General features: G+C 47.6%; 2 protein-coding genes across 5 annotated transcripts in view; both read right to left on the minus strand.

The window, feature by feature from the left end:
• The window catches only part of LOC137783492 (guanine nucleotide-binding protein G(q) subunit alpha-like), a 10,644-nt gene extending 840 nt beyond the window's left edge, over positions 1-9,804 (minus strand). Inside the window, exons 1-8 of one of the 4 annotated variants that reach the window (XM_068573464.1) lie at positions 9,530-9,804; positions 8,962-9,100; positions 7,107-7,291; positions 3,543-3,697; positions 2,822-2,950; positions 1,615-1,744; positions 944-1,097; positions 1-414 (exon numbers count right to left, since the gene is read on the minus strand). The exon at positions 1-414 is cut by the window's left edge and continues 840 nt beyond it. In XM_068573464.1, coding sequence (XP_068429565.1) covers positions 224-414; positions 944-1,097; positions 1,615-1,744; positions 2,822-2,950; positions 3,543-3,697; positions 7,107-7,291; positions 8,962-9,097 — 1,080 coding nt within the window. In that variant the 5' untranslated portion in view covers positions 9,098-9,100; positions 9,530-9,804 and the 3' untranslated portion in view covers positions 1-223. Of the gene's footprint in view, positions 415-943; positions 1,098-1,614; positions 1,745-2,821; positions 2,951-3,542; positions 3,698-7,106; positions 7,292-8,868; positions 8,929-8,961; positions 9,101-9,438 lie in introns of those variants that run through there. The other 3 variants (XM_068573465.1, XM_068573463.1, XM_068573466.1) reach the window with 3 other exon arrangements.
• Positions 9,805-12,120: 2,316 nt separating this feature from the next.
• Positions 12,121-24,109, minus strand: hnrpkl (heterogeneous nuclear ribonucleoprotein K, like). Its single transcript, XM_068574645.1, has 16 exons — positions 23,970-24,109; positions 22,850-22,956; positions 22,113-22,210; positions 21,950-22,006; positions 21,190-21,233; positions 19,980-20,052; positions 18,789-18,902; positions 18,495-18,623; positions 18,085-18,392; positions 16,840-16,893; positions 16,571-16,610; positions 14,517-14,529; positions 13,820-13,852; positions 13,661-13,728; positions 13,374-13,543; positions 12,121-12,633 (listed from the first exon to the last, which is right to left on the minus strand). Exons 2-16 carry the CDS (start codon positions 22,920-22,922, stop codon positions 12,603-12,605), a joined length of 1,305 nt encoding a protein of 434 aa, XP_068430746.1. The 5' UTR covers positions 22,923-22,956; positions 23,970-24,109; the 3' UTR covers positions 12,121-12,602.
• Positions 24,110-26,641: the final 2,532 nt, after the last annotated feature.

Genomic DNA, 26,641 nt, shown 5'->3' on the forward strand with positions numbered 1-26,641 from the left:
GAGCCCTTTAGTCGTGAGACACGCTTCATGTAGAGACGCGTCCGCTTTCAAACACATCAGTAGTACAGTCGTCTGGCGACGCGCTCTGCAGCTCTGCAGCTCTGCAGCTCTGCAGCTCTGCAGCTCTGCAGCTCCTGTTCGGTGTTCAGTGTTCAGCGTGAGGAAAACTGGACCAAGCAGCGCTCTGCTGGCCGCCGGCTGCACGAAGCGAACTGCAGGCGCTTTACACCAGGTTGTAGACCTCCAGGTTGATCTGCAGGATGTGGTCCTTCACGGCTCGGAAGACAAACCGGATGTTGTCTGTGTCGGTGGCGCAGGTGAAGTGGGAGTAAATTCTCTTTTTCACGTTTGGGTTGAGACTGACGAACATATCCAGGATGAAGTCTTTTCCTGCTTGGACGTCCTGCTGCGGACCTGCAGGACGAGACGAGGCAGAAAGACACGTCTGCACCTCCTATTGGCTCAAGGAAGACACGTCTGCACCTCCTATTGGCTCAAGGAAGACACGTCTGCACCTCCTATTGGCTCAAGGAAGACACGTCTGCACTTCCTATTGGCTCAAGGAAGACACGTCTGCACTTCCTATTGGCTCAAGGAAGACACGTCTGCACTTCCTATTGGCTCAAGGAAGACACGTCTGCACTTCCTATTGGCTCAAGGAAGACACGTCTGCACTTCCTATTGGCTCAAGGAAGACGTGCAGGCCAATGCTGCTGGATTAAATGGTGGCACAACTTCTCGATGATGTGTTTTCCAAATTCAACTTTGTATGAGGAAGACAGTCTTATTATTATGATTAATAATAATAATAATGCATGTTATTTATATAATGCTTTTCTAAGTACTCAGAGTCACTTTACATCACAGTTAAATATCCTAAAAGACAAACAATAAAATAAATAGAATAAATACAATCAGAAAGAGTCCAGTCGCTTCCTCTCACCATCATATTCGGGGAAGTAGTCGACCAGATGCGAATGCATGATCTTCTCCTCCAGTAAGTCCATCTTGTTGAGGAACAACATGACCGAGGACGAGTCAAACCACTTGTAGTTGATGATGGTACGGAACAAGGCCATGCTTTCCTCCATGCGGTTCTGTGCAAAAACACCACAGAAGAGAAGAGTTTCACACCACACAGCCGGACTTCAGCAGCGATTCTATTGGCCGGCACCTCACACAGGAACCAGCCTCTGTCTGCCCTGCAGAGCGACTGCAGAGCAGCTGCAGAGAAGCTGCAGAGCAGCTGCAGAGAAGCTGCAGAGCAGCTGCAGAGAAGCTGCAGAGCTCCCCCTGCTGGTGAACCACATACACTGCCACTGAGGACGGGCAAGAAGTTACTCATGTAGAGAGGGGAGGGAGGGGGGAGAGAGAGAGAGAGAGAGAGAGAGAGAGAGAGAGAGAGAGAGAGAGAACAGACAAGTGCTGGACTGTAAATCTAGGTCATGTCTTCACCTCACAGGTTGGGCCTTAAACAAAAGAAACAATGTCCCTTTGTGTCCCTCAGGGACGTTCTTGGTTCTCCCAAAGAGAGCCTCTCGCTCTCTCATGGACGGACAGACAGATAATTACTGTACAGACTAACAACACACAGGAGATTATTTGGCGTCTCACCTCATTGACGGACTCCACCAGGACCTGGTCGTACTCGCTGAGCGCCACCAGGAACATGATGGAAGTCACTTCCTCAAAGCAGTGGATCCACTTCCTCCTCTCTGAGCGCTGGCCGCCCACATCCACCATCCTGCAGCCAGGTGGCACCGTCACCACAGAGCAGCACAGAGCAGCACAGAGCAGCACAGAGCAGCACATTCACAACGTGAAGACAGGTCCTCATGAGGAGCGGCGGCTGGCTGTTTCCTCTGAACAGTTTCAGAGGTTTCAGCAGTAAACAGTCGGAGCAGCAGCAGCGTTGCTTTCAAGGCCTTCAGGTTACTTGTAAAACACAGACGTTCATCTCCACTGCCGGTTTTCAAAGGAGACATTTCAAGGTTTCAACAATTTAAAGACGCTAAATTCAAACGTCAGAGCAACAGAACGGCAACAAACGTCCGTCTGCGATGAAAAGGTGAGAGAGGAGCGATGTCACGCTGAGCAGAGAGGCTGTCAGCGTCTGTGAGCCGTGTTGCTAACAGGCTAGCTAGTCGTTAGCACTGTTAGCCGCAGAGCTTCCAGATCGAGTCTGATTTGACACGTAATGAAACCTGAGACACAAACAAGACCATGAACCTCTGAGAAAGAATCATGAAGTCCAGCTGAGCTCAAACATTAAAGAACCACAAGACTTGAAGGCTTCCTCGTGCATCTGCTCTCCACTCGGCTCTGCAGCCTGGAGGGAAACAAACAGTCCTGCTAGCAGCTGGACAACACAACGCAGAGCAACACAGAGCGACATAGAGCAACACAGAGCAACATAGAACACAGAGCAACACAGAGCAACACAGAGCAACATTGAGCAATGCAGAACAACACAGAGCAACATAGAACACAGAGCAACACAGAACAATGCAGAGCAACATAGAGCAATGCAGAGCAACATAGAGCAATGCAGAACAACACAGAGCAACATAGAGCAACACAGAACAATGCAGAACAACACAGAGCAACACAGAACAATGCAGAGAAACCTAGAACACAGAGCAACGCAGAGCAACACAGAGCAAAGCAGAGCAACACAAAGCAACGCAGAACATAGAACACAGAGCAACCTAGAGCAACGCAGAGCAACACAGAGCAACATAGAACAACACAGAGCAACACAGAGCAACATAGAACAACGCAGAGAAACCTAGAGCAACATAGAGCAACATAGATCGCTCACCTGAACACCACGTCCTCCTGGTCAAAGGGGTACTCTATGATCCCTGTAGTGGGCACTCTGACCCGCAGGACGTCCTGCTGGGTCGGCAGGTAAGAAGCATCAGCAATGCGCTCCAAGTCGTTCAGATAGCTGTGAACGCAGGAGGAACAGAAGAGGAACAGAGGAGGAACAGAGGAGGAACAGAGGAGGAACAGAGGAGGAACAGAGGAGGAACAGAAGAGGAACAGAGGAGGAACAGAGGAGGAACACAAGAGGAACAGAGGAGGAACAGAGGAGGAACAGAGGAGGAACAGAGGAGGAACACAAGAGGAACAGAAGAGGAACAGAAGAGGAACAGAGGAGGAACAGAGGAGGAACAGAGGAGGAACACAAGAGGAACAGAGGAGGAACAGAGGAGGAACACAAGAGGAACACAAGAGGAACAGAGGAGGAACAAAGGAGGAACAAAGGAGGAACAGAGGAGGAACACAAGAGGAACAGAGGAGGAACAAAGGAGGAACAAAGGAGGAACAAAGGAGGAACAGAGGAGGAACAGAGTTAAAGACAGAGAAAGGGAAAACAGGAGACTTTACAGATGTTTCTGTTCAGCGACTTCACTGCGAGTCAGAAATCAAACGGGATTCTTTCCAGTGTTACGACCGCGTTACAGGACTAAGCTCTGCATGAAACACACCACCAGCAGAGGAAACAATGGAAACTATTCGCTCCTGTTTACACTCACTATCTGGCCGAGTCGGACAGCTGGTATTCCCTCTTGCGATGGTAACACTCCTGAATCCCCGGGTCGCTCCAAAGGCACTTGATGGCGTCCACGTGAGGGTTCGTCAGCGTCGTGACCCTCTCCACATCGACGCCGCGGACAAGGATGGCGTTTTCCTGAACAACGGTAGAAAGACAGTGTTTGGGTCACCTGACCTCCAAAGAAACAAACACACAGTAAACGTGTCGTCGTGAAGTGCTGAAAGATGCTGAAAGATGCTGAAGTGCAGAGCGGAGGCCAACATGCTGCTGCTGCCTGATCCCACACTCCAGATGTGTGATTTTATTAGTCAGAGCCACAACTTTCTCACCGCTTCAAACATCACGTTTCTTAATTAAGAATCTGTTTCGTTCGACTACTCTGAAGTCTAAATATCTCATTCAGCAACTCTGTGACCAGAAACCAGAACAAATCTGCTGCGTTTTGATGTTTCAGAGCCAACAGATGAAGACCGTCTGTCAGAGAGAAGCTGAGCTGCTGCTCACCTGAAGCTCCACCTGAAGCTTCACTTAAAGCTCCACCTGAAGCTTCACTTAAAGCTCCACCTGAAGCTCCACCTGAAGCTCCACCTGAAGCTTCACTTAAAGCTCCACCTGAAGCTCCACCTGAAGCTCCACCTGAAGCTTCACTTAAAGCTCCACCTGAAGCTCCACCTGAAGCTCCACCTGAAGCTCCACCTGAAGCTTCACCTGAAGCTCCACCTGAAGCTCCACCTGAAGCTCCACCTGAAGCTCCACCTGAAGCTCCACCTGAAGCTTCACCTGAAGCTCCACCTGAAGCTCCACCTGAAGCTTCACCTGAAGCTCCACCTGAAGCTTCACCTGAAGCTCCACCTGAAGCTCCACCTGAAGCTCCACCTGAAGCTCCACCTGAAGCTCCACCTGAAGCTTCACTTCACGTCTACGGTCACAACATCGTGGAAGCTGGAACATCGCGAGGAGTTTTATTTTGTGTTTTCTCATATTTTATAGACCAAACAATTATTTCAGAAAGTCAAGCATGAGTCAACTTTCACGACTCTCTTGCAGTCAGACAGTAGAATATTCATGAGAAGAAGAACCGCCGGCTGCTGCGTTCACTGAGTTTGTTAGAACGAAGCAGCAAGATGCTCTTCAGTCACATCAGCATCCAGAGACACAGAGCTCCGCGTTGTGTCGCTCTGATGTCCAGACCTTTCTGGCCTCTTTATGATTAATCACAAACGCCTGCTAATCACTCGTGGACCCGCAGAGCGATCCTTCAGCCAGAAAACGCTTCTGCTGGCAGAACCTTTATGGCCGTTTATGGGGAACAATTACTCTGTTTACTCTTCGTATCTATTCTCCAGGACGTTGGGAGGAGGAACTTTGTCCCAATGAGCAGCGTGTTTGTGCAAGGTGCAAGGTGCATGCTGCATGCTGCATGCTGCTCGACACACTGCAGCCGTCATGTTGTTCATGTCTTTGTTGTTTGGTGAGATTCTGTCAGAGAACAAACGTCTCCGATGTGCCGCTGTGGTGAATCCCAGAGTTATGAAATAGATCTTTATTCACAGTTTATTACACCGTCAACGGCAATAAAATCCACCAAGTGGAGCGCCGTTAGCCGTTAGCGGTTAGCCGTTAGCGGTTAGCCGTTAGCGGTTAGCCGTTAGCGGTCATATCTCAATACAATATGTAAGAAGGAAAAGATAATAAGCTGTTCTTGTGTTTTCTGGCTGGACCAGAGAGGGAAAGTTCAGAACAAGCAGTGAAGGATTTTAGTGACTATTTGTATTTATTTGGTTCATTTCTGGGGGAAGCCAAACCCAAACATCTTTTCCATTTGTGCATCTTTTTGAATTGATTTCATGGCTCCTGCTTCACGCTGCAGCTCTTCTCTTTGGAGAGATTTAAAGGAATCAGAAGCTTCAGATATGAGCCTCAGAAGCTCATATGCCAGACTTCATTTATTGTTTATGTCTCTTCATTGTCGGACTGAGATGCATTTTTAAAGATCTTAAATTTACTTCTAGAAGAGCGATAATGCGATATAATAATATTCCATCTGTCAATGGAATCATATCACGATGAAATCAATCATTTCAATCTCATGACACACAGACTCCAAACTGATAATATCAATTAGTACTGACTCAGTTTCTCAGAAGTTCTGGTGTCATATTTTTTAGATAATATAATTATATATTTATATATATATAATTATATATAATAACATTATATATAATAACATTTGCAGTTTTGCCTCCACATCACATCCAGAGCAACATCACATCCAGAGCAACGTCACATCCAGAGCAACACGTCAACGAGCTGAACTCTGAACCTGCAACCAGACACAAGCTTCTCTTTAAACTCCACTACCCAGAATGCAGCTCAGGACAGTTAGCATTATAATTAATAATATTTATAATAATAATAATAATATATCAAGCTTCACTTGCTCTACTTCCAACAAATATTCAATGCATCTGATTAGTGGTTTGCTAAGCCCCGCCCCCTGAGCTAATGCTACTGAGCTGTCAATCTTTTTATTCTCACAGAGCACCGCAAATTATAAAGAGTGGTCCAGGTCTTTAAAGTCCTTTAATGGCCTCCTCTCCAGAGGGTCCAGGCCCCCGCAGAGGGTCTAGGCCCCCGCAGAGGGTCCAGGCCCCCGCAGAGGGTCCAGGCCCTCGCTACAGAGGGTCCAGGCCCCCGCAGAGGGTCCAGGCCCCCGCAGAGGGTCTAGGCCCTCGCTACAGAGGGTCCAGGCCCCCGCAGAGGGTCCAGGCCCCCGCAGAGGGTCCAGGCCCTCGCTACAGAGGGTCCAGGCCCCCGCAGAGGGTCTAGGCCCTCGCTACAGAGGGTCCAGGCCCCCGCAGAGGGTCCAGGCCCCCGCAGAGGGTCCAGGCCCCTGCAGCCGGCGGTTATGAGAGAAGGATTTGCTCCATTCAGCGTCCTGTTAAATATTCGTTACTGTTTTATGCCGTCAACACAATCTCAACACTTCCTGTGTCTGTTTCAAATTAAAAGCCCTCTGTGGTTTCAGAGGCCAGTTTAATTAGTGGACGGTCACTCCTACTTGACCTCTGACCTCACAGGCGTAAAGCACCGTGCATGTCCAGAGGAACATCCCCTCGCTCGGTGCAGAGGACACAAACTGTAACGCAACAATAATGCAGAGAGTCCAAAAGGGCCACAGGACCCCTCTGCTCGTACGACCGCCACAGGACACAGGAAGTGGACTCCTCGTATGGGTGCTAACGCTAACGCTAGTGAGGACTGAGTCAGTTCCTCATAGTTGGCTCAGGAGTCCTGAACGTGTCTCCACATGCCTGCAGTGTCACATCATGTGTACTTTCCAGAAGACACCTCCTCTGTTAGTAGTCTAAACTCTCTGGCAGCTGGATTGAAACTAAACACGGCTGCAGTTTACCAGAAGCACTTCAGCCTGATGGACGCTCGGCTGCGTCAGCGTCTGAGACCGAAGCAGCGAGCGGTCGAACCTCCCTCAGCCTGTCTGAGACGCAGAGGAGAGGACCAAGAAAAGACGAGGAGGTTCTACCTTGTTGAGCTCGTACTTGTAGGGGATCTGCAGCGTGTTCATGGCCTGGACCATGGCCTGCACGGCCGTGAAGATGTTCTGGTAGACCAGCCGGGTGAAGCCCCTCTTGTCCTCGTCAGAGTAGCCGCGGCCGTGGATGATCCTCATCTGCTTGATGAAAGTGCTCTTCCCACTCTCACCGGTTCCTGCAGGCCGACAGGAGCAGAACATTACTGCACACACACGAGTTTCCTTTAGGGGAAGGCTGTTTTATTCATCTTACATCTTGGTTTCTGACTAAATACCTGCAGAACTCATATTCCATCAACCTCTGCAGAACTTTGTGCTGGAGTATAAACAGCAATGTAGGGCAGAAGCCACTGTGAACAGGATCCTGCTGGGAAGCAGTGTTTTAGCATCGTCACTGTGAGCATGTTAGCATGCTGACGGTAGCATTGAGCTCACAGCACCACTGTGCCAAAGTGCAGCCTCACAGAGACTCTGCAGGTCTAGAAATCTATATTTAATACCAGCAGCGTGATGTGTGTGAAGTTCTTTCCCTTCTTGCTTTAACGTCTTGGACTTCCTGTACATTCAGAACCTCGTCTGTGTCGTGTCTCTTTCTTGGGCCCTGAGCGTCTTTTTAGTGCTACCTGAAGACATTGCAGCGTTTCCCCTGAAGAAGGAAATTAAACTATTTACTGTCAACAGTCACAAAGGGAAATGATGAGTGTGTTGTTTTGTCATTTTAATCCACATTTTCTGAGATAGAAAGGATGTGAAACTACACTGGATATGATTAAGTTTGAAGTGTGTTAAGTTTAAAGTGTGTTAAGTTTAAAGTGTGTTAAGTTTAAAGTGTGTTAAGTTTAAAGTGTGACAGTGAAGCGACTCATCGGACTTCTGACCCTGAAGGACCGCTTACACATCCAGGACCTGTCAATCATTCAGGAAGCAGCAGAGCTGCAGCACCGTGACGCTGCATCAAGCAACACTGATGAAATGTGGACTATCAAGAGAATATTAATAATAATAATAATAATAATAAGATGATGCGCTAACACACATTCATAGTTAATAGTTATAGGTACTTTTACTTTACATTTAACTCACAGCTGTAGTTCATTTACAAATAAAGATTTATCGGTTTTAGAAAGATTACAATATTACTTGCACATTAATGCATAAGTAATAATAATCAATCATACGTTCAATTCATCTGTCAGGGAACATTTCCTGCAGGAGAACCTTTACTTGTGTGTACTTGCAGTACATTTAGCTGACGATACATCCTGATACGAGACATGAACATAGAGGATCTCCATCTTTCTGACACGACTGGTTCTAATAATGATGTTTTTGATCCGACTGAAACACCTTCAGCAGTTCATGTTCAGCCACTAACTCAAGTACTTACAAAGCCACTAAAGTACATTCATTCATTCATTTAGTGAGGTCGTTCATTAATACACACATTGTGGTGGAAGAAGAGTTGCTGCTGAAGCGTGAAACTACTCATTCACATTGTGGTACTTATAATACACACAGTATTTTGTTGTTGGAAACATCAAGTAGTATCTAGTACTTCCTTTGTGTATGTCCATGTGATGTACTTCTACTGCACCAGGAACACTATTCAGACTCCTCTAAGTTCATGTAACGGCTCCTGATGAGACACTAACGATCACCTCATAGAATGAGGCACCTGAAGACATAACTCCAGCACAACAACTTCCTTCATGCCGAAGCTTCAGTGACGTCTGTCTGAAGGAGGACGACTGACTCTGGAGTTGTGTGGACTTGTGCCGCGGTGTGTATTTATTGGCAGCGGTGTACTTTGGGTCCAGAGCTCCTCTGGAACCCGTCCTGCTCTCACCCAGCAGCAGCAGCTTGTATTCCCGTCTGGAATCCTTCTTGTCCCGACGGAGCTGACGCTCGATCTCATCGTTGATCCGTCGAGACTCTTTGGCCTCCGGACTGAGGCAGCACGCGCCCACGGAGCTGAGCGTCATCCTCTGAGACGCACACACAGACACACACAGACACACACAGAGACAGGGAGAGAGAGAGAGAGAGAGAGAGAGAGAGAGAGAGAGAGAGAGAGAGAGACACACACACACACAGAGAGAGAGAGAGAGACACACACACACACACACACACACACACACACACACACACACACACACACACACACAGAGAGACACGGAGACACACACACACACACACACACACACACACACACACAGTTATACAAGAAACAAACAGCACCAGAGTCCTGAGCCCCCCCCCCTCATCCCTAACCCCCCTCCCCCCCCCCCCCCCCCCCAGCGTTACAGTGCTTTACGAGCTTTACCAAAAGTGTTTTTTCTTTCTTTAGGAAGTCGACTCGTTGCTCTCGAGGCTGTTCGTCCCACCTTGTTTCCTCTCACCTTGTTTCCTCTCACCTTGTTCCCTCTCCCGTGAAGAGGAAATGAACTTTGTGCAACAGCTCGCGGGCTCCGGGCGTGGTGAAGATGTGAATATGGCGGAGTTTCACTTCACAGTTCGCGGCGCTACAAAGCGACAGAAACAAACGGCAGCGGCTACTGTCCGAGACGAAGGAAGGAAGGAAGGAAGGCAGGAAGGATGGAAGGATGCTCCTCTCTCCTCTGCAGCTCGAGGTGAAGCTCGGCTCCTTCTTCTTCTTCCTCCTCTTCTTCTTCTTCTTCCGCTGCGTCCCGTCGCTTCGTCTCCTCTTCTTCTGTTTTTTCTCCGGGACCATGTGACGGAGGCCGCTCTGATGGGAAGCCGCGCGGCTTCCTCCATCACATTACATTATGGGAACAAATTTCCGGTGTTAACTAGTAAACTACGGATGCATGTGACAGTCGGCGCTGCAGGCGGACACACTATTCACACAAAACCAATTACAGACCCACAATGTGGCACCACAAACGCGATTACACGTCTCTTCTCCTCCGGAGGACGACAATAAACAACAAAACACAGACTTGGTGAACTGTGACAGACTTTATTGACTAAACACCTGCAGGTAGCCACGACAGGTACGAGACTCACGGACGCGCGCGCGCGCTCACGCCAAACTGCTTCTTTAGAGGCTCACTAAATAAAACACAATTATAATTTATGAACACTAAAGCAAGAATGAACTGATGTGTTGTTGCTCTGCAGCGAGTCACGAGGCAGAAAACCAGAGAAACGCTGTAAAGTAACGGTTCATATGGAAATATACACACACTTTGTGCTGGTCCCTTCTATGAAAAACACAACATCTTAAAATGTAGTTTTTAATGTTTTATTATCCCAACTTAAAACCTAAATTATTACATTTTGGGAAACATTTGGCTTCTTCAATGTCTGGCTTTTAGCAGTCAGTTAGCTTCGTGCAAAGACAGGAAACAGTTCAACAGCACTATGCTAACACACACACACACACACACACACACACACACACACACACACACACACACACACACACACACACACACACACACACACACACACACACACACACACACACACACACACACACACACACACACAAACCAAAACGACTCTTTGAAGCCAACCGTAACACAAAAATCACTTTTGGAAGAAAAACTCGTCTGAGAATGAAACTATTTGTCGTTCATGCAGATTCCTTCAGAGACTAGAAACCATGACATGTTCCTACAGAGGGACTAGAAACCATGACATGTTCCTTCAGAGACTAGAAACCATGACATGTTCCTACAGAGAGACTAGAAACCATGACATGTTCCTAAAGAGAGACTAGAAACCATGACATGTTCCTACAGAGAGACTAGAAACCATGACATGTTCCTACAGAGACTAGAAACCATGACATGTTCCTACAGAGAGACTAGAAACCATGACATGTTCCTTCAGAGACTAGAAACCATGACATGTTCCTACAGAGAGACTAGAAACCATGACATGTTCCTACAGAGAGACTAGAAACCATGACATGTTCCTACAGAGACTAGAAACCATGACATGTTCCTACAGAGAGACTAGAAACCATGACATGTTCCTACAGAGAGACTAGAAACCATGACATGTTCCTTCAGAGACTAGAAACCATGACATGTTCCTACAGAGAGACTAGAAACCATGACATGTTCCTTCAGAGACTAGAAACCATGACATGTTCCTTCAGAGACTAGAAACCATGACATGTTCCTACAGAGAGACTAGAAACCATGACATGTTCCTACAGAGACTAGAAACCATGACATGTTCCTACAGAGACTAGAAACCATGACATGTTCCTACAGAGACTAGAAACCATGACATGTTCCTACAGAGAGACTAGAAACCATGACATGTTCCTACAGAGACTAGAAACCATGACATGTTCCTACAGAGACTAGAAACCATGACATGTTCCTTCAGAGACTAGAAACCATGACATGTTCCTACAGAGACTAGAAACCATGACATGTTCCTACAGAGACTAGAAACCATGACATGTTCCTACAGAGACTAGAAACCATGACATGTTCCTACAGAGACTAGAAACCATGACATGTTCCTACAGAGACTAGAAACCATGACATGTTCCTACAGAGAGACTAGAAACCATGACATGTTCCTACAGAGACTAGAAACCATGACATGTTCCTCCAGAGACTAGAAACAATGACATGTTCCTACAGAGACTAGAAACCATGACATGTTCCTACAGAGAGACTAGAAACCATGACATGTTCCTACAGAGACTAGAAACCATGACATGTTCCTACAGAGACTAGAAACCATGACATGTTCCTACAGAGACTAGAAACCATGACATGTTCCTACAGAGAGACTAGAAACCATGACATGTTCCTACAGAGACTAGAAACCATGACATGTTCCTACAGAGACTAGAAACCATGACATGTTCCTACAGAGACTAGAAACCATGACATGTTCCTTCAGAGACTAGAAACCATGACATGTTCCTACAGAGACTAGAAACCATGACATGTTCCTACAGAGACTAGAAACCATGACATGTTCCTACAGAGACTAGAAACCATGACATGTTCCTACAGAGAGACTAGAAACCATGACATGTTCCTCCAGAGACTAGAAACAATGACATGTTCCTACAGAGACTAGAAACCATGACATGTTCCACCATCCTGCATGCTGGACTGAAACCAGGGTCGAGGCTCACGACAGCAAATTTATAACACAAAGTTATAACACAAAGTTATAACACAAAGTTATAACACAATGACTTCACTCCAATGACGCACAAGAATCTCCTGGAAATAATAAATTACACCAGCACAGAAAGTACGTTTTCAAAAACCCTCAATTATTATTATTATTATTATTTTTTACAAAATTGTGATGTATAGATCGATGGCGTAGTGTGCAAATAGTGAGGGAGCAGCGTCTGCTCTGCACAGGAGGAACGTATGGCGTCCCTCTTCTTCCTCCTCTTCTTCTTCTTCTTCCTTCCTTCCTTCCTTCCTCCTCCTTCTCCTCCTCCTCTTCTTCCTCTTCCTCCTCCTCCTCCTCCTCCTAGAAGAAGCGACCAGAGTACTGCCGCACGCTGCAACAGGAGACAGACGGCGTCAGAGCTTTCCATCACAACATGAGCCGTTCTTGTGGAGCACATCATGAAGAACAAAACATATTTCATGGTCAAGAAGGGAAATAAATGAGGACCTGGAAGAAGAAGAGGCTCAGCACCATAATGTTCTGGATGAATGTGCAAAGTTCAACGTTTATCTGAGGCGTAAAACAGTAGAATGTCTGTCATAAGTGTAATAAAATAAGGGCAGCAGCTAATAATCAGTTCCATCATCGATTATTCTGTCCATTACTTTCTCCAAGGATTAGTCTTTAAATAATAATAATAATAATAATAATAATAATAATAATAACATTTCCTGGAAAGCAGCAGATGCTCAAATTTCATGAGTTGAAACTATATTTGCTATTCTTGCGAAACAGATGATTCGATAATGTATAAATAGTAATAAATCATTAAAGCAGTTGATAACCAATAAATCGATTGGTACACTTCAGTAACCTCTCTGATGTTCGGTCTTAATAATATTAGTCAGCGTATGGTCTAAATATCAGTACATAACAGCAACCTTTTAAATGAAATGTTATTTTATTCTCTTACCTTTCTATTACCTTTATTAGAGACCTATTATTTTATTGAGTCTTTCACCTGCTTTGACACATTTACTCAGAAGCAGCAACACAATCAGGTCAGAGTTAAACTATTGAATGCAAACAAAGGGTTTACGTCCCACCAGCGAGCTGCTGGACCCAGAGCACCTGTTCTGCAGCAGGTACTGGGCGTTCTGGATCTGGTCCTGGGTCCCTGTGATGGTGATGATGCGGTCCTCAGAGCCCTCTAGTGGCTCATCGATCTTGATGGACGCTCCAGACTCGTGGCGGATCTGCTTGATCCTCTGGCCGCCTTTACCGATGATGGAGCCGGCCAGCTGGAGGAGGACCACGAGGCCAGAAGAGGAGGAGGAGGGAACAGAGATCTTCATCAGTTCAGACTGCAGGGAGTCATGTTTTAATGTCATTGTTTTGAAGCGGCCGGTCTCACTCACATCTTTTGGGATGGTGACTTGCGTTGTGACGACGGGGCCTCCGATGTCACCGTACGAGCCTCTGCCTCCTGGAGATGGAGGCCAGGAAGAAGGAGAGTCAGTCTTCAAGTGAAACATGCAGCAGAGGAACTGGAGCCTTCAGGCCACGTCTCCACTCACCAGACTGGAAGTGATCCCAGGAAGAACTGTTGTCTTTGAACGCGTTGGAAAGGCAACAAGAAAGTGACAAACGAAAACACACAACAGAGGCAGAGTGATAGTAAACAAGAAATACAGCAAATGGCCAAGAAAAATACCTTCTCCCTCTTTTCATGACGGGAAAATGATGTTTATGCGGTGACATCATCACATGAGGCACCAGGCCGGTTTGAATATGAGCATTACAGTTTATTCCCAAAGGAACTTTTCACATTTAAAATGCTTTTAAACAAATGTCAGTTCAGACAAATCATCCAGAACGTCTGTAGAGTTAGCTTAGCATTCAGCGACATGTCCGCGAGCATCACCCATTACGTAACCAGTCAATCTGCAAAACTAATCAGCCAACACACACTTTTGGGTTTCAATTTGAACATTTCCTCTTGTGCTTTAAAACTTATGTGATCTGTACATTTGTCTGCAGTGTTATGTGACCTCAGTGATAAACAACGAGTTGACTTCACACTCAACAAAACGTGATGATGAGCTTTGTGAACATGCTATGGGGGTGTTGTACTGGACGGCATTAGATTGTATGCTCTTCATAAACAGAGTGCATGATGCAACTGAACCAGAGAAGCACAAGACAAAGCCTCTATGAAACAGGACTGGAGCATCAGCACTCATTAAGACCTACGTCTACCACATGAACACTCACCATATCCTCCACTCTGCACGTCAGGATTCATTGAAGAAGAAAGAAAAAGGAAAACAGTTTTAGTGACAGAATACGATCACAATCTCAGTTTTCTCCACAAAAACAAATCACACAGCGTGAACGCTGCACGAGGCGGTCTGTGCTGATGTCACAGTATTCAGAAGTACTTCAAATACCTCAAGATACTTTGTCTGAAAAGACTCAGAGAGAGTTTTACAAGCTGTGACCTCAGCAGCTAGACCTGCACTTCAGCTCCAACATGTATGCTCCTGTTGGTAATGCAAGGTTGGAGCTGCAGAGATAAACATGCTGTACTGCCCCCTACAGGACAGGAACTACAGAGATAAACATGCTGTACTGCCCCCTACAGGACAGGACAGGAGCTACAGAGATAAACATGTTGTACTGCCCCCTACAGGACAGGACAGGAGCTACAGAGATAAACATGTTGTACTGCCCCCTACAGGACAGGACAGGAGCTACAGAGATAAACATGTTGTACTGCCCCCTACAGGACAGGAACTACAGAGATAAACATGCTGTAGTGCCCCCTACAGGACAGGACAGGAGCTACAGAGATAAACATGTTGTACTGCCCCCTACAGGACAGGAACTACAGAGATAAACATGCTGTAGTGCCCCCTACAGGACAGGACAGGAACTCCAGAGATAAACATGCTGTACTGCCCCCTACAGGACAGGAACTACAGCGATAAACATGCTGTAGTGCCCCCTACAGGACAGGACAGGAGCTACAGAGATAAACATGTTGTACTGCCCCCTACAGGACAGGAACTACAGAGATAAACATGCTGTAGTGCCCCCTACAGGACAGGACAGGAGCTACAGAGATAAACATGTTGTACTGCCCCCTACAGGACAGGAACTACAGAGATAAACATGCTGTAGTGCCCCCTACAGGACAGGACAGGAACTCCAGAGATAAACATGCTGTACTGCCCCCTACAGGACAGGAACTACAGCGATAAACATGCTGTAGTGCCCCCTACAGGACAGGACAGGAGCTACAGAGATAAACATGTTGTACTGCCCCCTACAGGACAGGAACTACAGAGATAAACATGCTGTAGTGCCCCCTACAGGACAGGAACTACAGAGATAAACATGTTGTACTGCCCCCTACAGGACAGGACAGGAGCTACAGAGATAAACATGTTGTACTGCCCCCTACAGGACAGGACAGGAGCTACAGAGATAAACATGTTGTACTGCCCCCTACAGGACAGGACAGGAGCTACAGAGATAAACATGTTGTACTGCCCCCTACAGGACAGGACAGGAACTACAGAGATAAACATGTTGTACTGCCCCCTACAGGACAGGAACTACAGAGATAAACATGTTGTACTGCCCCCTACAGGACAGGATCATGATAATCTGACAACAGAAGGAGCTGCTAATATTCTGGACCAGACTAGTTTGCCTGAACCCCATGAAGCCATTGGTTTGGGAATGATTGTTTAAGTTATTTTAACATGTAAATTAACAACATGCGGTATTAATTATATATGATCAAAGAACATCTTCTTATATTACAGTGTTTTTCCCTCTATGATTGAAACTCTGCTGGCAGCGGAGCAGGAAGCCGTCCAGGAGCTGCTTTGGTTTCAGCTCCAGTTCACTCGCCGGATCTCTGGACTACGTGGTAACCACGGAGACAACTGTTGCCAGGCAACAACAGGCCTATGTCAGTGTGCGCACAGTGACAGAGCTGCACGGCGCCGCCGCGCTGCTACACTCAGAAAAAGGAATTCCAATCACAATATCTGAAACACAATTCACAAGCGCACAACGAGGACGCTGCAAACACGCCGCCGAGCGCTACGCTGCTACGCCGCCGAGCGCTACGCTGCTACGCTGCTACGCTGCTACGCCGCCGAGCGCTACGCTGCTACGCCGCCGAGCGCTACGCTGCTACGCCGCCGAGCGCTACGCTGCTACGCCGCCGAGCGCTACGCCGCTACGCCGCCGAGCGCTACGCCGCTACGCCGCCGAGCGCTACGCCACTGCCCGCAAACACAGACGGCACTCACCATGCTGTCGTAGCGGTCTCCTCCTCGGCCTCTTCTGTCGCTGCAGACAGAAAGAGTTGCATTAGCACAGCTTCTCTCCTGCAGGACACTGAACAGACGCATCCAGCAGCTCTGAGCTGGTACTTAGAGAGCCGCGACGCGAGAGGACATGCAGACTGAGACCTGAGATCAGACTCTGAATCAGCCGCTGGGTTGACATTCTGCGACCGATATCTGTCGCTCTGCTTCTGAGGGAAATGTAATTCTTGACAGTCCTGCTCCGTATTCACCTTTGTCTGTCGTCCATGCCGCCATGATAGCTGCCGTGTGAGAACCTGTCTCCCCTGCAAACATGACGGACAGAAGGGAGAAGTGTTGGAAAGATAACACAAACGTCTACCTGGAGCTGAACACTTGACTTCAGGTGCTTTTACACCTGAAGTTCATTTGGTCCGGACCAAGGAAACTTATTATCAGTTCTGATCCGGTTCATGTTCACACAGACTCTTTACAAAGCAAAAGCTCTGAGCATGAGGTCTTATGGACAGCTCTGGCTGCTTTCAGCTGGTGACTGAAAACACATTTTTTGAGAATATTCATCTCATGTCACAAAGACCCGAAGATGATAAACATTTGCAATTTGGACGGAATATGACGGGAGATCTGTGACTGCGAGCTCCTTAAACGCCCCAGAGTGAATGTTAACAAAGCAAACGGGTCACAGGCGTGAAAGCATCCACAGCAGGCTCCTGCTCCTCCTCCTCTTCCCTCCTCCTCCTCTTCCCTCCTCCTCCTCCTCCTGCTCCTCCTCCTCCTCCTCCACCACCTCCTCTTCCTCCTCCTCCTCCTCCTCCTCCTGCTGCTCCTCCTCCTGCTGCTCCTCCTCCTCCTGCTGCTCCTCCCTCCTCCTCCTCGTCCTCCCTCCTCCTCCCTCTTCCCTCTTCCCTCTTCCCTCCTCCCTCCTCCTTCCTCCTTCCTCCTCCTCCCTCCTCCCTCCTCCCTCCGCCTCCTCCTCCCTCCTCCCTCCTCCTCCTCCTCCTCCCTCCTCCTTCCTCTTCCCTCCTCCTCTTCCCTCCTCCTCTTCCCTCCTCCTCCCTCCCCCCCCTCCTCCCTCCTCCCTCCTCCTCCTCCTCCTCCCTCCTCCTCCTCGTCCTCGTCCTCCCTCCTCCTCCTCCTCCTCCCTCCTCCCTCCTCCCTCCTCCTCCCTCTTCCCTCCTCCCTCTTCCTCCCTCCTCCTCCTCCTCCTCCTCCTCCTCTTCCTCCTCCTCTTCCGTCCTCCCTCCTCCTCCCTCCTCCTCCTCCTCCTCCTCTTCCCTCCTCTTCCCTCCTCCTCCTCCTCCTCCGTCCTTCCTCCTCCTCCCTCCTCCCTCCTCCTCCTCCTCCCTCCTCCTCCTCCTCCTCCCTCCTACCTCCTCCTACCTCCTCCTCCCTCCTCCTCCCTCCTCCTCCCTCCTCCCTCCTCCTCCTCCCTCCTCCTCCTCCTCTTCCTCCCTCCTCCTCCCTCCCCCCCCTCCTCCCTCCTCCCACCTCCTCACCCTCCTCTTGGCGGCGGCGGCGGGGGCAGAGGGAGGTTACGCGCTCGGCTTCCCCCTCGCACGCCGCGGCTCAGCGGCGGCGGCGGGCCGCGGCGTGGGCTGATGTCGTCGTAGTCCCTCCTGGACGGCGGCAGCGGGCGGGTCCCGCGGACGGGGGGGAGGCGCTCGAAGCCCCCGCGCACGCGGACGGGGAAGCTGCCGCCGGGCCGCCGGCCTCGCTCCTCAAACAGCATGGTGAAGCCGCCGTAGTCGTACGTCTCGTCGTAGAAGTTCGGGTCGTACGGCTGAGCGCGACCTTTGATCGGAGCCTGAGGAACGGAAGCCAAGGAAATGACGGAAGAGAACGTCAAAGCTCATAACACGCGACACATGACCGGGTGAAGTATGCCGTCTCAGAGATGGGAGCTCACCTCGGACACCAGCTCCAGGATGACTTTTATACATTCAACGACGCGTTCTGGCTTTCCTCCCACCAACACGACTCGGTCGGTGGAGTGTGGACAGCACTCCTGGAACAGCTTGATGGTGGTCTGGGTGTTCTGGTGGAAACATGACAATGTCAGGCTTGTGTCCAGAAACTCAAACTAACACCAGCGATATAACTCTTCTCATGCATGTCATTATTGCCACTGCAACTCACAACATGAAACGCAAAGAAATATGATTTCCACAACCGGCTTCTGCCGATCGTGACTCCTTCCTACCTCTCTCAGCTCCTTTATCTTGGCACCTTTTACCCCGATGATGCCCCCTGCCAAGCTCTGATGGATCAGCAGGCGAAGCTCTGAGTCAAAATCAATCCCACTGTAATGCTGGTACTAAGGAGGACAGAGGAAGATCAGCGCTGTCAGTCTGAAACTCATCCACAAACCATTTCTGCTGTTCGATTCTCTAACGGCTGCATTAACTGTGCAGATCCACCTACATCATGGATGTACTGTTACAGACGGTATATTTGCACTTCTGTGTCGTAAATTACAATTTACAGAAACAGTTGTTCCTCACAATAAGAAACACTTTGTAATCAGTGGAATCATGTAGATGTTGAACTGAAGAGGCCCCAGTATTGAGCCTTGGGGAACACCACAAAAACATATTTTCATAGCAGCACAGGGTCACTTGTACCATAATAACAACAATAATAATAATAATAATAATAATAATAATAATAATAATAATAATAATAATAATAATGCTGGTTTAGAGGCAAAGATTGAGCTCATTGAAGAAATCAGGAAACGATGGAGGCGTCTCCAAAGCTTCACTAAACACAGTAGGTATAGCAGAGCCGCCATTTTGGAAAATATATTTAAGGCAAACGAACATGCAAAATGTCATAAGGCGCTAAAAACATGGAGCAATAAACACGCCTTTAAATTTCACTTTGATGATTGACACATCTTAAGCAATGTGTGCAACTTCTAAATAATGTCAGCTTGAAATAGCGCAAATAAAAAGAAAGGACGAGTGTGTACATGTACATGATATACATGTACACATGTACATGTACATGATATACATGTACACGTGTACATGTACATGATATACATGTACACGTGTACATGTACATGATATACATGTACACGTGTACATGTACATGATATACATGTACATGATATACATGTACACGTGTACATGTACATGATATACATGTACACGTGTACATGTACATGATATACATGTACACGTGTACATGTACATGATATACATGTACACGTGTACATGTACATGATATACATGTACACGTGAGCACGCATACAGAACAGCGTGAGCTTCACGTTCTGCCTCACGCTACTTCGTTTCGATTCATTTTGAAAGGCAACGTCATCAATCATCCTGGTCTGCCTCTGCTCTTGTTCACCTTATTAACAAAGGACATGAACACAGTGGCTTACCTCCTCTAGAGTCGGGATGATTTTCAGCAGAATGTCTCCGATCGTGTCGATGCTGGCGTTCACGCTCAGAATCCTGTCAGGAGCCGTGTTGGCCAGAAGGAAGCAAGGCGTTAACGGGGGACAACGGGTAGAAAACAAAGCATGAAGACGTAAAGCGTCACGCAAACAGCAACGGACAAACTGACGACAGGTTTCCAACTACGAAGAAGACAAATTAAGACTGCTGCGTACTACACGCGATGCATAACCTTCTTTTTACCCTGCTGATCAAATAACCAGCGGACATGCACTCACTAATATTACTGTCAAAGTAAGAGAAGCCTTGGGAGGATTTGCAGCTTCAGAACGACTGAAATTAAAGTGAGACTGGCCACACAGAGTTGGGGAAGTGAAAGAGAGACAGATCTTCTATGACCATCCCACCACCAGCCAGTTGGGGAAAGAACAGAACAAACTCAAACATAAGCTTGCCATGATAATAATAGCGCCACCAGCACACCTTCTCATTGTGACCAGGGCTTGTGGAGGGGGGAGGGGGGGGCTAGGGCTGAGGTGAGGGGGAGACGAGGGGGGCAATAGAGGAGTAACAGAGCAGAGGGGTTAAGGTGGGGGAGGAAATGCAAGTGGTTACCAACTACTTTGTGACAGGAGCGAGGGTGGAGGGTTATGAAAGGTTTGGCAGGCAGCGCTGCTCCCATGAGGCCTGAGAGGAACAACAGAAGGGATGCAGCACAATGAAATAAAGACACGACATCAATGGGTGACAGAGCGGCGGGACGGAGCCTCCAGACAAGCCAAGACGCTCTCAGTCATGAACAGAGATGCTGACAACAGGGGGGGGGCTGGACATCAGGGCCAGGGAGGCCACAGAAAACAGGGGGACAGGAAGATGTCTGCTTTCCATAAGTTCCAAGGTGAATTTAAACATCACAGCTGCGTCGCTAACCGCTAAACACCAACCACTCGGTTGGTCAGTGATTCACTGCACGGACAATAAACTGCAATAACAAAAAGTCCAACTGAATGGAGATGCTGAAAATGGACATAAATAATCAAAAAAGGGAACAATACAAGTGTCTAAAGAGTGGAGCAGAGGGGGGGAGGGGGGTATACCGTCATAGAAATGTCAAAATGAAACAGAAGGCAGGTTATCAAAGACATGTGTTCACTGTTCTAATCAGGCAGTGAGGCAATAACTGGTGGGACATACCGCTCCGGGCCACTGCTGTCTGGGACTGAAACACTGGCATTGTACTGCGGGGCCGAGGTGGTGGAGGTGGAGGAGGTGGTGGTGGTGGTGGTTGTGGTGGAGGAGGTTGGCATTGGGCGGGGGCATTCAATCACAAGATGTCAAGTTAGATGCCCGTTTAAGGAGGGGCGCGGTTTATGGGCGGGGCCAACCGGGAGTGTCAGGTGGGCGTTCGGGGGCGGGCGGAGGTTGGGCCAACGTCAAGGTGGGCAACGCAGGAGGGGCAAGTCGATCCAGTACATGGGCAACGGAGGAAGGTGGCCAAAAATAAAAACAAAAAAGTAAAAGGAGAAGGGAAGAGGGGGAGAAGGAATACATTTTTAATTGAATACAGACTATACTTTGTCCCAAAAGTGAAATGAGAGACTTGAAACTGTGGTGAGTGAAGAAGACAGGAAGTGACCTGGACAAAGATAAAGAGGATAAAAACAGTCCGGAGATCCCCGTCCGAGACTTTATCCTCTCCGGCTGTCAGGCACCTGTCGGCACTTCAAGGTCAAACAAAGCTTCAACGCTGAGGGGAACTGGTCCGTCTGCTCTGTCCTCACCAGCCGTCGTTACAGAAAGCTGACCTTTACCTCACATGCATATCAAGTCTGGGATTCTGTGGGAATCCAGTGAATGAACTGGAATGTGCATCTGGATCCTTTTTGTTTTATCAGCCAATTAAATTTGCGCCTCAGCTGCCGACCCGTTATCCACATTTCACCCGTTTACTCACGTCTGTGCGTAAGGCTTTTATGTTCTTGCCTCCCTTTCCGATAACAGCGCCAGCATTCTGTGAAGGAAACGGAGGTTTTCCTCAGAAACAACAACAACAACGACGACTTTGACCAACAGGAAAAGACTTGCAGCGTGACAACATGGACGCGTGTGAAGCTCACTTTGCTCTGGAGCAGCACGCGCAGCTCCACCATCTCGTCTGCGTTGCGAGAGCGTTTGAAGGCATGTTCTTCGTCCATGTCCTCAGCGGGGCGTTTACCTGGAACGGAAGACAATCCAGGAAGTCCTTCAGGACGAGTTGTCCCTCAGGAACACACGTCATGACTAACTCAGAGCGGACAATTCCAACTTTGGCCCCTCAGTGTGGAAGTACGAAGCAGTATTTGATTCTTCAAACCCATCCAGGATTCAGGACTATGCCGCCGTAACATTAGGAAGAAACAGGCAAGAGGGAACTAACTGACCATTAATTGCCAGGTACACTTAACAGAAGTGACAAAACTATAAAGACATGGCGAGTGCTGGCTCTGCATGTTCCACCCAGAGAACGGGTTTCATCCAACTGCATCCTGGAATAAAGCAGCAGCACCATGAACCCTTCCTGGATTAAAAGACGGGCAGATCCGCTCAGGGGCCACCAAACAGCAGCATCTTGGACCGGGAGGCCCCTCGACCATCTGACCACATGCGACATAGCGTCAGCCAGAAATGATCTGTTTTTGACTTTTCTTCCTCCCCTGAGTGAACTATTTACCAGATGCAGCGCCACGCTGGACTTCAGGCTGCGTGTAACACTTCACGGGGTGAAGTCATGTCCTGCTTAATGCATGCGTTCATTCCAGCAGTTTTCAGTTGGGCAACAAGAGGCGGATCAGCATGAAGAGGTGCTCGACCTCACCATTAGCGTCAGTGTTGCCGAATGCGATATCTTCGTCCTGGCGGTCGAGTTTCACGTCCATTGTCTTGCACATGCAGGGGAATGCAAACAGGCTCCTCTCCCTGGATCTGCAGGGAGATACAGACATATGATACAAGCAACATGCACCCATCTCATGACATATTGTGGTTCGAGCAGCAACTGGTGATCAGTTTTGGTATTAGTTAATCTAATAGTGCTTCTCTGAATATATCAGCTGCATGGCCTATAAATCATCAGGAGTGTCTGTGAATGTCCCATCAGCAGTCTAAAAGCCAGACAGTGAGTCTACGATCACAATGTTTGGCAAAGTCCTCGATAAATGGCTAATGAAGACAAATAATATGTAAATCCTGAGTCAAGTGTGCATGCAGCGAGCGTGCATGTAGTCTGGGTAGTTCAGCATCATACCACTGAGGGCCTGAACACTTTAAATATAGTCTCAAACGAGCCTGCATGAGCTCTCCTCCACGCCGCCCACTGCTCCTCCACACACACACACACACACACACACACACACACACACACACACACACACACAGCTGAAGCATCCCTCCCAGTACGGAGGCCTCGCTCCTCTACTGGGAGACACTGGTCAACGCCTACACAGCTAAGGAATTAGCAGCAGCCTTATTGAACTGCCATCATGTTTTTTTCCAACGACATTGACAGCTAAACCCGTGAACACACCCATACGTGCATTACTAACGCCTTAGCTGTTTGTGGAGGAAGCTCATCAAGGAAACGGTGCATCCAAAGAAAACACGCAATTTCTTACAGCCCAAAAAGGGGGAAACGTGTTTGTCACCTGTTCTGTCGGTTTGCGAACACAAACAGAAGTTAGCTAGCTACCTGCTTCGCTAAGCTGTCATTGCTTTGCTACATGCTAAGCTAGCCAGTTGCTCTCTGTCTGTTTCGCGTGTCAACCAGCTGCGGAGCAAAGTGCTCGTTTTGACTGAACATTTATTCCCTTAGGAACATAATGGAGCGTAGCCAGCTAGCCAGCTAGCTAGCGTACTTTATCCATGTCAATGTCAGCGGTGTAATCCAACTATGAGAACCACAGTTATGAAAACAACGCACAACGGGAGGAAAAACAAACCTGCAGCCACGTTCACTGCGGTGCTGCGCGTCTCCTCGCCCAGAAGCGTGTGCACGTCCTCAGCATGAGAAACGGAGGCGACTGAGGATCCGCTCGATTCGTCGACACGCTCCCGGTGTTCGTTACTTACTGTTGTCAAGTCAGCGCGGGCGGGCGGGGTTAAGACGAGATGCACCTACAGAGGGGAGGCGATGTACCTGCGTGCTCACCCGGAACAATATCAAACACCCCGTTAAATAAAAGCTGTTGTTGTCCCACGTTGAGGCTTCTCTCAACCCCGCCCGCTCAACCCCGCCCCCCCGGCAGGCGCCCCATCCACTAACGAACGCTGCGTGTCGATGTGTGTTCTCTGCCCCTGAGTTTAGACTGTCAGGTTAGAACACCTCTTCCTGTGAGGCTGCTAACTGGGCCCAAGATCAAAATGCATATTCTAAAATAAACATTATAAATATTTTAAATATTTTTTTAAAGTATAGAAAAAAGTCAAAGTAAAGTGATACAATTACGTCTCGAAGTACTTCTCGACATGTTGGTGAGTCCTACAATGTGTCAAATTATAACAATATGCAATTAAATGTACTTGTTTTGCAGTTGATATCTTATTTATACAGTGTATAATCATAATATATATATATATATATGTATATATACATATGTATATATATAATAGAAAACAAAGCATATATATATATATATATATATATATATATATATATATATATATATATATATATATATATATATATATATATATATATATATGTATGTATGTATATAATACGTGTGATTTGTTTTACTCATCCTACAGAGACAGGTCAAGACATCTTTCTTATCAATAAAGATGAGGCCTTTTATCAGTTGAGTGCAAAGTTGAAACTCTAGAAATGCAACAAAAAAAACAGAAGAAGATTATCAGATGAGTTGGAGTCCAGCCTGTTGTTCTCATGGCACTCAGTCCAGACCATCACTCCCAATAAAGAGGTAAAGATGACCCTGCATGTTTATCCAGGAAGTGTCCAATCACAGTGAAGATGATCCATACAGCTTCAACAAAGTCTTATTCTTCAGCCCCACTGCCTCTCACCGTATTGGCCTTAGCTTAAAGCTGCTAAGTGATATTAACGACAGCTCCCTCCACAAACAGATGTTGTAGTTGCTGAATATTTAAGCTGCATGTTCTGCTGCTAATGAAAAGCCTCTTAAGAGCCTTCCTTTATAGACCGGGTTTAGCGCACACAGTCTGTGTTTTTACAACACTGAGGCAGAGCGGTGTGCTTCCTGAAAGAAACCCTTTGCAGGACAAGTTACGTTGCTTTAGTTATGCAGAGGCTCACAACGCTAAAACAGCAGCTATCAGATGCTGTGGTTCCTCCATCTCACCTCCATCTCCTGCTGTGGTTCTCTGTGGTTCCTCCATCTCACCTCCATCTCCTGCTGTGGTTCTCTGTGGTTCCTCCATCTCACCTCCATCTCCTGCTGTGGTTCTCTGTGGTTCCTCCATCTCACCTCCAGCTCCTGCTGTGGTTCCTCCATCTCACCTCCATCTCCTGCTGTGGTTCTCTGTGGTTCCTCCATCTCACCTCCAGCTCCTGCTGTGGTTCCTCCATGTCACCTCCATCTCCTGCTGTGGTTCTCTGTGGTTGACCTCAGTCACCATGTCATCACCACGATGCTCATGCTGTATCTTAACCCTTGTCTGGTGTTTACATGTTTTCCTTCTGTGAGGAACATTAACCAATGACAACACACATAAATATGGATGATCTGACATGTTCTGACCTCAAGGTTCTCTGTTCTGACCTCAAGGTTCTCTGTTCTGACCTCAAGGTTCTATGTTCTGACCTCATGGTTCTATGTTCTGACCTCAAGGTTCTCTGTTCTGACCTCAAGGTTCTGTCGTCATGTTGTCATGTTGTCATGTTGTCATGTCATGTTGTCATGTTGTCATGTTGTCATGTTGTCATGTTGTCATGTTGTCATGTCGTCATGTTGTCATGTTGTCATGTTGTCATGTTGTCATGTCATGTTGTCATGTTGTCATGTTGTCATGTCATGTTGTCAGGTTGTCATGTTGTCATGTTGTCATGTCATGTTGTCATGTTGTCATGTCATGTTGTCATGTTGTCATGTCATGTTGTCAGGTTGTCAGGTTGTCATGTTGTCATGTTGTCATGTCATGTTGTCATGTTGTCATGTTGTCATGTCATGTTGTCATGTTGTCATGTTGTCATGTCATGTTGTCATGTTGTCATGTTGTCATGTTGTCATGTTGTCAGGTTGTCAGGTTGTCATGTTGTCATGTCATGTTGTCATGTTGTCAGGTTGTCAGGTTGTCATGTTGTCATGTTGTCAGGTTGTCATGTTGTCATGTTGTCAGGTTGTCAGGTTGTCATGTTGTCATGTTGTCATGTTGTCAGGTTGTCATGTTGTCAGGTTGTCATGTTGTCATGTTGTCATGTTGTCATGTTGTCATGTTGTCATGTTGTCAGGTTGTCAGGTTGTCAGGTTGTCATGTTGTCAGGGTGTCATGTTGTCATGTTGTCATGTTGTCAGGTTGTCATGTTGTCATGTTGTCATGTTGTCATGTTGTCAGGTTGTCATGTTGTCAGGTTGTCATGTTGTCATGTTGTCATGTTGTCATGTCATGTTGTCATGTTGTCATGTTGTCATGT

The sequence above is a fragment of the Clinocottus analis genome, unplaced genomic scaffold (genome assembly GCF_023055335.1).
Source record: "Clinocottus analis isolate CAN_PGR_092001 unplaced genomic scaffold, fCliAna1.0.p SCAF_13, whole genome shotgun sequence".
NCBI classification, from domain to species: domain Eukaryota; kingdom Metazoa; phylum Chordata; class Actinopteri; order Perciformes; family Cottidae; genus Clinocottus; species Clinocottus analis.

Bases quoted from the DNA above. Each gene is read 5' to 3' on its own strand.
- hnrpkl (XM_068574645.1), bottom strand. From the start codon at position 22,922: ATGTGCAAGACAATGGACGTGAAACTCGACCGCCAGGACGAAGATATC. The intron at 21,234-21,949 runs GTGAGTAAACGG...TCGGCCCCGCAG, and splicing joins TAAAAGCCTTACGCACAGAC to TACAATGCCAGTGTTTCAGT. The intron at 20,053-21,189 runs GTATGTCCCACC...GGCTCCTGACAG, and splicing joins GACAGCAGTGGCCCGGAGCG to GATTCTGAGCGTGAACGCCA.